Raw genomic sequence first — 10,614 nt, forward strand, 5'->3', positions numbered from 1 at the left:
CCCGATGCCAACCAGCCAATTCTTTCTGCCTCAGCATGCAAAAGCAAAAAGTGCAGCACAGCTGTCAGCGTTGTTGTGATATAAACAAGAAGAACCGAAAGCCTCAGCACCAAAATACTTTTCATGCTGCAACCCAAGATGCACCAATTATTTGACCTCTGGAAGTGGTGCATCTATTAGTGATACCCTATGCAATTTTGAATGTCCATCAATACTTGATATGCTATTAATGTCATGATAATTATTATGTATTTGCCAGGTTATCTATCACTGTTCCCTTTAGGCAATGTTGGCAGCCTATTCAAACAAATACTAACACCTGCGTCTGTGGAGGATTCTTTGGTTTTTAATGTTGATTGACCTACTTAAAAGCTTTTTATCCCTCTCACCTCTCATTCATGTGTACATTAGTTGAGATAATGTGTTCTCACCTTTCTTTTAATCAACAAACATTGGATAATTAATACACTGTAGTGCACAGGCTTGTATTGTCTGATAATGTTGCTATTAAGGCACAAGCAGTTTGCAAGACGAAGCCTCTGGGAGGCAAACTGTGTGTAAGTCGTAAATCTCCACAGACAGTGCAGTCAAACACACTGCGTTACTCATAGTGGGATTTTATCAGCTGCATGTCCCAGCAGTTCTTGATGATGCCAATGGACATGAGAGAGTAACACACATAGATCAATGAGTGAATCCAGCACCATGCCAGATCAGATACTGCTGGTTGTAAATCAGCACATCACATTCATACTCATTAAAGCTTCATGTGTGTCGGATTTCTTCCTGCAGATATTTTTGCACTGCAGTTTTAATCAAAATGCTTAAATATGGGGATTTTTAGTTTGTTAATTGTTTGATCTAATTGCCTGTGCATCCCGTACAAAGCCGTGAAATTAATTGTTTCAAGACAAGATAGGATAAGAAAAACATGAAACTGGGGAGCAAAAAGATATATAAGACTGTATGTGAAATTGTTGTAGCATCTCAACGACATTTCAAAAGCATCTCACATTCAGATTATCTGTTCTACATATCTACTTGTTACACATAACTGTGTCATATTAAAATTGTGTTTTAACATTTGTCAAGTAAAATACTGTCAGCGTAAAGTACATTTAATGATGGCAACATCGGGTGATGATGATAATTATACTTTATAGCAGCCTCATAGAATATGCGTGTTTCATTTTAAGGAGCTCATGTCTTAAGGTAAACTTTTAGATTATTAAAGCTGCATGCCTCGGGTTCATGCAACATACATGTTCTTGAACTTTGCATACACCGTTCACTGGAACACTGGAATGGGGCGTCCCCTTTCTTCTCTTTTTTTTACATAATGTTCCCTGTTTTAGTAAATATAGTGTGAAAATGCAAAAGTGGTCAAAGAGGAAAACAGTGGAAAGCGATAAGCAAGTTTATTGTTATAATGCATTTATGGGAACACAGAATAAAACCTATACAAAAAATGTACGAAAAGACAGACATTTAATATATTTTGAACAAATTAAGATAAGAGTTCTCCAGTTCTATGACACACATTTCAGAAGACATTTATATTTACCAGTTTGTGTCTGCAAATAAACCATTTGATGGACATTTAGACACATCATGCCAGATATACTCCAAATGTTACATATCTAATATTATCATTTACACTCTATCACCATTAATTAAACAGCTTATTGAATACTTTGTGTCTTAAAGGGCAAGAAAAACAGTCACAAATATTGTCATTGAAGCAGCCATGCTATGGAAAGCATTTATGTATTTATGTAGCGGCCAGTTGGCATCAGCAGTTCATTCCTGTACCACAGAGTGCCGTTGTGTTTCTACCCAAGCTTTGACCTTTATCTTAGTGAAGAGTGAAAGCAAAAGTAATGCTACAAGATTTCCTTGGCCAACCATGTCGACTGCCTGCCAGTAAGACACCATAAAACCTCCACGAAACCGTGCGTTGCTCAATGATAGGATTTGGCAGATAGATGAGAGCTGGCTTGGGGCCATTGAATCAGGCTGATTGCCCTCAGCTTCTGTCCGGGTGTTGGTGCTGTGAAGAGCAAAGACATCCATTTGAATATTACTACAATAAAAAACTATGATATCCATAGGAAACTGGTAATATATATACTGGCAGAGTTTCTCAGAATATTTTGTTCGGGATTAAATATGGACAGACATGACTTGATTTGATGGACAGTTTTACAGTGCAAACACTTCAGGTATCACCCACCTTCTTGGGTTTCTTGTGATCATTTTTGCCTCCCTTATTGTCAATCTTCTTCATCAGGCCTCTAACCCATGTCTCTTTGGGGTCAGTGCACAGCTCACGCCCCCTCTTCATGGTGAAGCTAGAGGATAATTAATAATCAGAATCAGCTTTACTGGCCCATGTGTGCACTTACAAGGAATTTGACTCTGGTTTCTCTGCATCTCTCTCTACAGACAGGTAAAGGTAAATAATAGACAGGACTGTTATACACAAGTAGTGAAAAACATTTGTGTAATTATAAAATATATATATAAATAAAAAGCAACAATGACCAACACTATAACAAGATGCAATAGTTGATAAGATGTTTATTTTGAGTAGTAATGAGAGAGCAATGTAAGTTTAGGCACTTGAAGTCAGTTCAGTTTTACAGTGGATCGTCTCGTCATCTATGCACGTGTACTTACATTACAGCAGGGATGTTGCAGCCTCCATCTACCACTTGCTGTCTGTACTCCACTGCGCGTTTTTGAGTGCGCTGGTTCATTGTTTTCACATACTTAAAACAGCAGTCTTCATAGGTCGCTGAAGTATAAGAAATCCAGTGCAGTAAAGTCAGAACTCCAGTGCAATCCAGTGCCACCACAGTATAATATTATTCGTACAACACGGTCAAATAAATCAATCAACAGGTAATAAAGTACTAAAGGTCCTGAACAGGGCAATATTACACAATGAGGCCACATCTGCCCACACCCTTACTGAGGCAATAAACCTGTCTCATTGGCCTTCTTTTTTAATCTTTGCTGTGTATTAAATGTCATCAATGTGACATTAATTCCAGAAGCCAGCTTCTACAGTGTCTTACTTTGTGCCAGTGCAAGACAGAGACAGGATAGGATCAACAGAAAGAACATCGTGTTGAACCGCATGGTGTCGTCTGTAGTTGCAGCACTGAAAGAAGCCAGAAGGATGCCAGGAATTACAATGTTTGCCTGCAATCAGCCTTATCACTCTGGGATTATTGCACCCGAGCTCCTCCCAAGACTTTGTTATTCACATTTAAAACTTTGAACCTTTAACAAATATTTCACATCAGCTCTCTTTGTGTATGTGTGCATGTACATCTAACACATTTGACTTGTTTTTTGACTCTATAACTCTTGGTTGTTAATTAAACACATTACAGGAAATGTTGTTCTGATCTTTTGGTAAGAAACTAAATTAAATGTCATTGGTTTTGATATGCTGATGAAAAAACAATCCACATCTGTTCCCTGAATCTGACACATTTACATTGATTTGATGTGAGGTGTGCTTTTACTAGTAAGTAAGTCAAATGAAGTCAAAATAAGAATAACCCAAACAAAACTGCTACAAATTCTTTAAATCTTACTGGATCTTATCTGATAGAATATTTATGACCATTACAAAATATTAAAGAAACTCTAAATTAAAACGCAGCCGTGTCTCTTTCTATTTAAAGATTAAAAGCTACTCACCTTAAAGCTCCAGATGTATTTTGTTGCTGTCTTCTTGTGTCTGTGCAGGCAAGGTGAGGCACTCTTATAAAGGACTGCCAGGTGTCATATTACCATAAACGCACTTCACCTTTGCACTTCGTCTCAGCTTTCTTTTTTTTCCCAAACCAATACTGATGTGCTTTTTCTTTGTCAAGCTTTTTCTCCCAAAAGAGTTCATGATGTGTTGCTGAAACCAAATACTAGTCTTACCATGTGCGCACCTCCTAATGTAGGGTTTTTGTAGAAAGAGAACTGTGATACTTGTGAATTCAGTCAAACAAGTGCATTTACAGCCAGAAACATGAACTTTCACAATTTCACGACATCTCCAAAATTCACAAGTTGGAAATTCTCAGCATGCATGTATGTGGGGGTGGAAGGTCGTTGTTCTTACAAATAACATATGTCTTTTTAGTCATACTTTGGGATTTAGAAATAGGAAACATATCCTACCATATAATTAACTCCTATGTTGCCTGTGGTTGTTGTAATTGGAGTCTGGCCTGTTAAACTCTTAAAGGTTTTAACTCTCCTCACACTGACAGGTATAATTTGAGAAATACTCATCCTTCCTCAATGGCTGTTGAATGAAGGTGTTTAGAGACATTATTATTACACAACTTGTTCTCAACCTTTATCCAAAAAAGTCTGCAGAGTAAATACTTGCACTTGAGAACAGCATTTAACACAAAGGATGGAATAACAGACAATTGAATGTTTGTGCTAAGATGCCACTGTTAAAGCCAATCCTGCCCAAATCCTTGGCCTTATATAGTTGCAGGTGTGTTAACAGATCAGATATTTGAATCTTCATCTTGTAATGACATGTTTCTCTTTGAATACAAGCACACACTCATGTCAGTGTGTCCTTTTTTATGATTAGATTGATGTGTTTTTGCTCAAACTGGGTAAATATTATGGAAGGAACACCAAATATCGTTTCATATCATTGTAACAATTAAAGAAATACAACATATGCACTATATATATATATATATATATATATATGCACATATGAATATGCATATTCACTATGGAAAGTATGCACATGCACAGACATTTCAATGCATTCCATTCATTCATCTAAATGCACAAACACATACATACACCACATCATCTAACACATTATTACATATAGGTGCAATGTACTTACTACTGTACAAGGCAAAATAGCATTATTAACAACGGGCCCCAGTTCACGGTGAAGCATGCTCGCACACACACAAGGATATTTCCAAGGTGGCTTTCTGAATAACTTGCAAGTACTCGTTCATCACCCAACACATTGATAGAGGGCTTGCTCTCTACAGGCCCCCCACCCCACGGGCCCCAGTGCAACTGCATTGTCTATTCAGCACCACTGCAGTAAACCCCCTTCTCCGTCTTCAGACGTCCATTCTCAGGCGTGTACAAATAACAGAACATCTAAACACATGCCTCTACAGTGGATATCAGAGTATTAGGTGCTACATTTGATATTACTTAAAATACATTTGGATACAGACATCGTAATACATGTCAGCCCTCTTTTCCTCACGGCTAATGGCAGGGTAGGTTACTGCCATTGGTGTGTGAGTGTGGGAGCGTGTATTGTACGTGAGCGAATGGGTGAATGAGAGGCAGACTAAAAAGCGCTTTGGATAAAAGTGCCATCTAAACGTAGTTCAATTACTGTTTTCACTATTTTAAAATACTGTACAGTTAACATGTGATTCTCATACTATGAATATTAGAACATGATTCCCGTTAGTGGCTGTTTTAGATACAAAAATATATTTGTCAAACAATAAAACACACTTTTAATTCCTGGCTTATTGAGGGCACTCCTATATCATTTTAGAGACATCCTGAATATGAGTATTTTTATTTTTTTTATTTTTGTTGTGTAAATGTCTTGTGAAATCATTTCTAAGCTTCATTTGATGATATGAAGCATGAGAGGACATCCTACCACTATTTAATAGTTATTATTCTATTGTTTATCCATTATTTATCTCTTGTGCATTACTTTTCATGCTGAGATAAATTGTGTTCACTGTCTCTGGTTAGCTTTTTTTTAAGTTTAAAACATATACACTACATATCATTTGCAAAACATTATTTGATGTACAGTGTAAAGGTGTTGCTGTTGCTCATTTACTTTTAATTGTGAGTGGAAGTCCCCAACAGATGGAACACAATAAGTCTTATCAGACCATAAAGGCTGTATCTCAGAATCAATAAAGTGCACCTTAAAATGAAAACTCTGTTTTGACCCTTGCAGCTGACTGGAAAGAGGCAGTAACAAGTCATTAGTCACTTCATTTTAAAGTCATTAATGCTTAAATGAATGGCCTGTATGCCTGGAATTTATTAGTATATCACATCACTATTCCCTGACAATTTAAAAACGATATACAATTAGAATGAGTTGAGTGTGACAAATGAAGCCATCGTAAATTTAGGTTGCTGTCTGTACTTAAACCACAAAAAGTGTGGAAATACACCACATAAAAACCTGTTGACTCTCTCCGTCATGCTTGTCAGTATTCTCAGAAGAGCTTGACTCTGATGCATGAAAAACCAGTTGTCCAGAATCGGATATGGAGTAACCTTCCTTTAGTCATATTGTGATCTGACAGGTAAAAAGCTTTGCATTAAAAACACTTGTCAGCATTGCCATATCGCGTGTCCACCAAAAGCCTTTCCTGCTAACTCCTGAAAACACGCCGTAGTGTTTGTTTCACAATGATTTTTGTTGAACGCTTTGCGACAGATATTAATGAGCCTTTAGTGCCTGAGTGAACATCGGATAGCTCTGTTCACTGTTTATACTCACTCACATCCAAACACACTGCTAAAGCCCAATGAGGCGTTTCATTTTTCTTTTCCTTGGCCTGCAGGACACTGGTGCTCACTTTGGTTGTTTACTACACTTCTACTCCCGAACACATTGTGCATTGTGTCACACAGAAGAAATCAGAGGATATCCTATTCCTACCCCAGTTGCCACCCGATCATCAAAGCATTTTATATATATTTGGTTTGCTGTGATTTATTCACAAATTGCCTCAGTCTTTTCGTGCAGTTCTGGTCTTGCTCCCTGCTAGACGTGTGAGTTTGATCACAGTACAAAATGAAAAAGATCTGAATGTTCATTGGCAAAACAACCTGCAACCTGCAAAAAAACAACAACACTAAAGAGTTGGCTGTGGTTATCTCTATTCCTGTTTGTGATCGCGTATTCGAAAAATCCTGATGGATTAATGGCATTGGATATTCATCAGGAGATGATATTCCACTGCCTGAGGCTTTTGGACTCAGGCAGTGTCATGATACAGTGTGTTGTCTTCAGCATTCCTTTCAGACAATGTGAGATGTTGTTTTATCCCTTCACCGTTGCTGTCATTTTGCATGCACATGAAAGAAGACATTTCCGAGAAGCCATTTATCATTGTGGGAGAAACATTACTTTGGCACACAGTACAAGAAAACTACATTAGAACCGAAGACAGAGTTGTCTCACATGCTGTAGACTGAATAATGATACTGATTTAACATTTACTTCTTATGCAACCGTCCATTTGTAAACTGCATGTGCAAGAAAATGAAAAATGAAAGCGAACAAAAGGGTAAAGGTTCAAAAAATAATTTTCTGGGCGGGATGATGACAAAAACAAAGTCAGAGGAGTTGCAAAATCAGTAGTTTTTCTCCTGCATGTAGCACGCACGTGTAAATAAAAATATCTATGTCAATGTCAAAAGGCTCAGGAGATTTGATAAGTGTAACTTTGCCCAGATGGTTTTAGGTGAGGATAAGTCTCAACATCAAAATGTTTCACCCTCTTGGGGGCATGAATGTAGACAGCCAACTGATCACAATCCAGCCATTACTTTTCAGATACGACCAACAAAACGACATAGAAAGAAAAGACCAGCAAAGCCAATCCCAGTATCGGCAGAGGTAGAAAGTATTTTCACTGTTATGTTAAAGGTGATATGAGATGGTGTAATTACATCTGTAACAGGATGCATATCCTTTTGTGACAGGATGTTAAGTTCAGGACTTTTTTGGTTACACCCACTATGCCGCACAAGGTCACTATTAAAGATGTAGTGTCTTCCCAGTCCCCATTTCATTAGACATGTAATAGAATAGAATAGAATAAGGTTAGTATCTTAAAAAGATACTTTTCAAACGTTTTTCCACAAAGTACTTTGGTATAGACTTGTCTATTTGTGATTTGTCATGGAGGAATATAACCTAATGTCAGTTTAACCTACGATTAATATTAGCTTTTTCTAAACCTTAACCATGAACTTTACCTCACAACCATAGTTGCCATGCACAGATATTGCAGACAGATGTTATTTTAAAAACGCTAGCACTGGACAATTACAAATACAATCTGGGGTTTTGCACAAACATCTCATTTTATCATTCTCTCTGGCATTAGACCTCTTCAGTTTTGTTCACCATGAAAAGTCCTACATGTGTACAAATATTTACAAAACTAACCATTTTTAGAGCTCCTCCACTGGTTTTCAAGATAACATTCTTATTTTATTCTAACATATTCATCACTTAGCTGTATTTGGCTCTATATCCAGAAGCTATGCTCTTCAGATAACACTGCTCAGAAGATAAGATCAAATATTACACCACTCTACAACTGAGATGGTTTTGGGTTTCTGTGAAAGAATCTTTGCATCATAATTTCCCTTGTTTTTTTCCCAGTGAAATTCCTCCGGGTTTTTATCTTCAGGTGTTAGTTACAATCATCTGGGGGGAGATAGAAGTCTCTAAAGTAACAGTGTGTCTGAGGTGGTCTTACTGGACTTCAAAGCAGCACATATCTTTACACACACATTACACTTATCAGAAGGACTGGATATCAGCTTTTCCAGCCCCTGATGGAGCCACTTTTACTATTATAACAATGTTACATTGCCTGTTTGGAAATCTGCTACACTGGATGGGAACACAGAAAGTTTTGTCATGCACCACAACCAAAAGCACAAACATTTAGAGTGTAATTAGAGTTTAATGAGCGTTAAGCTCCCTGGCCTGCAATCAATAAAAATGTTGACTGGCTGATTTTCAGTGGACATTGGACAGCGGCTGCACGCTGATGGATAAGAAAAGAAACGAAACTGTTATGGATCGAAGCACAAGCCAAGCTCCTCTGACAGGCGAGGGCTCTTGGGAAACAGAATAAACACATGCAGTGGCTTGTTCGAGTTGTGCCTGAAGGGAAATTTGAAGTATGATTATTGCTGAAAACTTTTGGTAGGTATTGTGCAATGAAAACTCTTATGAAATGAGCTCTATTCAGTGTTACTTAACCATAATAACACTAACAATGCAAACAAATGTGTGTCTGCGCGGTATTTGACCAGCGTTTTCTGCATAACTTTTTGGTTCTTTATCCATCCGGGTCACTTTCTAACGGAAGCATTTCATACAAGTTTGTTTAGGAGCTGTTACTTCGACTCTTTTAATGCAGCAAATAAACTGCTGTGAAGTACAGTGTGAAGGAGAGAGAATTTCATTCCTCAACAGAGAGCAACGATTTACTCTTGCTTAAATCCAACTGAGAGTATATGTCTTGATTTACAAATGGCATGTGACAATTGAGTCAGCTATAAACCCACTGGCAAGTTGAGAACAGAGTGACGTCTTGAAAAAACATTGCAAAATCAATCCTAGACTACCGGAGGGAAAAACAATTGTTTTTCTATGATTGAACCTTCGTATAGATTGATTTAATGAGACTTGTTGGATAAAGTAAAATAATCTGTTCAAATGATTTATTAAAACCTGCTCAAGAATAGCAAGCACGTACAATTTCCTGTTCTGTTCTGCTCTTTCCTGTTCTGTTCTGCTCGGTGGGGAAAATATGAATAAAATGACTCACAAGCCAGTTAGAATATTTCCATTTGATGTAATAGTACCACTTTAAAAGCATGGCATCTTGGGTTTGATAATTCACTCAGTGTGAACATTGTTTCACTGGAGTGATCAGAGTGTTGTGTTTCCTGTCTTTGTATAAAGTAGGACTACATCCAGCATTAAGTGCTGTTGCCCTCTGGTGTCAGATGAAGTGAACTGCTTTGGCTTTAAAATGAAAAAAATGTCACAGGCAAAGCAACATTACAGGCAGTCTGTACACAACACCAACCTGTAACAACACCCACGTGAAAACAGTTTATCAAGACAAAAATGTCAGGCAATAATATCGAGTAAAGATGAACTGAGAGGGGTCACAATTTAAATGAATGCTGGCTTTTGTCTAGAGTCCCCAAAAGTCTACGAATGTGACACTCAGCGGCATTTCTGTGTTTAAAGTTCTGTGAACCAATCGGCATTTCATAACAGTCCGTTCATGTCTGATTCACAGCAGGTGAGGAGAGTGCAAGCTGGTGTTAACAATGCCAATTTCAAAGCACATTTTTCTTAAGTTTTGCAAATGTATTTGCAAAATATTTGAATACATGTTTGCAAATGTATTCAACATGTTTTATAAACCTCAAGGATAAACATAAAGGGTTTGATGGGAACAATGACTGTTAAAAAACTCAATAGGCTATCTTTATTGTATGTCTAAGGAAATTACTTTTTCTTGAAATTACTGCAGACCATTTGCCAAAGAATATCCAAGAAAATGAATTCATTTTCACAATAAATATGACCATCATGTCTGTTTTTATCAATGTAAAAGAAAGGCCTAGCTCTCCGATTGATTCAAACCCATTCACTTTCTCACTGTGAGGCAGCACTGAGCCACCGTGTGAATAAATGTAAACATGATGAGACACAATCTGAATCCATGAAAAGTGAACTGTGTCTTGTTTGTTTACCTTCACATTATTGACCGTCATCGTAACTACAACCACGCC

The 10,614-nt window shown here is 37.5% G+C and overlaps 1 protein-coding gene across 2 annotated transcripts; it reads right to left on the reverse strand.

Moving 5' to 3' along the window:
* Positions 1-1,403: 1,403 nt before the first annotated feature.
* Positions 1,404-9,752, reverse strand: ccl25a (chemokine (C-C motif) ligand 25a). 2 transcript variants are annotated; one of them, XM_076098510.1, is made up of 5 exons: positions 3,715-9,752; positions 3,081-3,166; positions 2,680-2,797; positions 2,234-2,351; positions 1,404-2,050 (listed from the first exon to the last, which is right to left on the reverse strand). In XM_076098510.1, exons 2-5 carry the CDS (start codon positions 3,142-3,144, stop codon positions 2,027-2,029), a joined length of 324 nt encoding a protein of 107 aa, XP_075954625.1. In that variant the 5' UTR covers positions 3,145-3,166; positions 3,715-9,752; the 3' UTR covers positions 1,404-2,026. The 2 variants fall into 2 exon arrangements, with proteins under 2 accessions (XP_075954625.1, XP_075954624.1); XM_076098509.1 differs by having other exon boundaries at positions 3,081-9,752.
* Between the last annotated feature and the right edge of the window lie 862 nt (positions 9,753-10,614).

The sequence above is a fragment of the Anarhichas minor genome, unplaced genomic scaffold (genome assembly GCF_050575085.1).
Source record: "Anarhichas minor isolate MPS153535 unplaced genomic scaffold, ASM5057508v1 ptg000024l, whole genome shotgun sequence".
Classification (NCBI taxonomy): Eukaryota; Metazoa; Chordata; class Actinopteri; order Perciformes; family Anarhichadidae; genus Anarhichas; species Anarhichas minor.

Excerpts from the sequence above, each read along its gene's own strand:
- ccl25a (XM_076098510.1), bottom strand. The coding sequence starts at position 3,144 with ATGCGGTTCAACACGATGTTCTTTCTGTTGATCCTATCCTGTCTCTGT. Across the intron at positions 2,798-3,080 it reads CTGTCTTGCACTGGCACAAA|CGACCTATGAAGACTGCTGT; the intron begins GTAAGACACTGT and ends CTTATACTTCAG. Across the intron at positions 2,352-2,679 it reads TGCAACATCCCTGCTGTAAT|CTTCACCATGAAGAGGGGGC; the intron begins GTAAGTACACGT and ends ATTATCCTCTAG.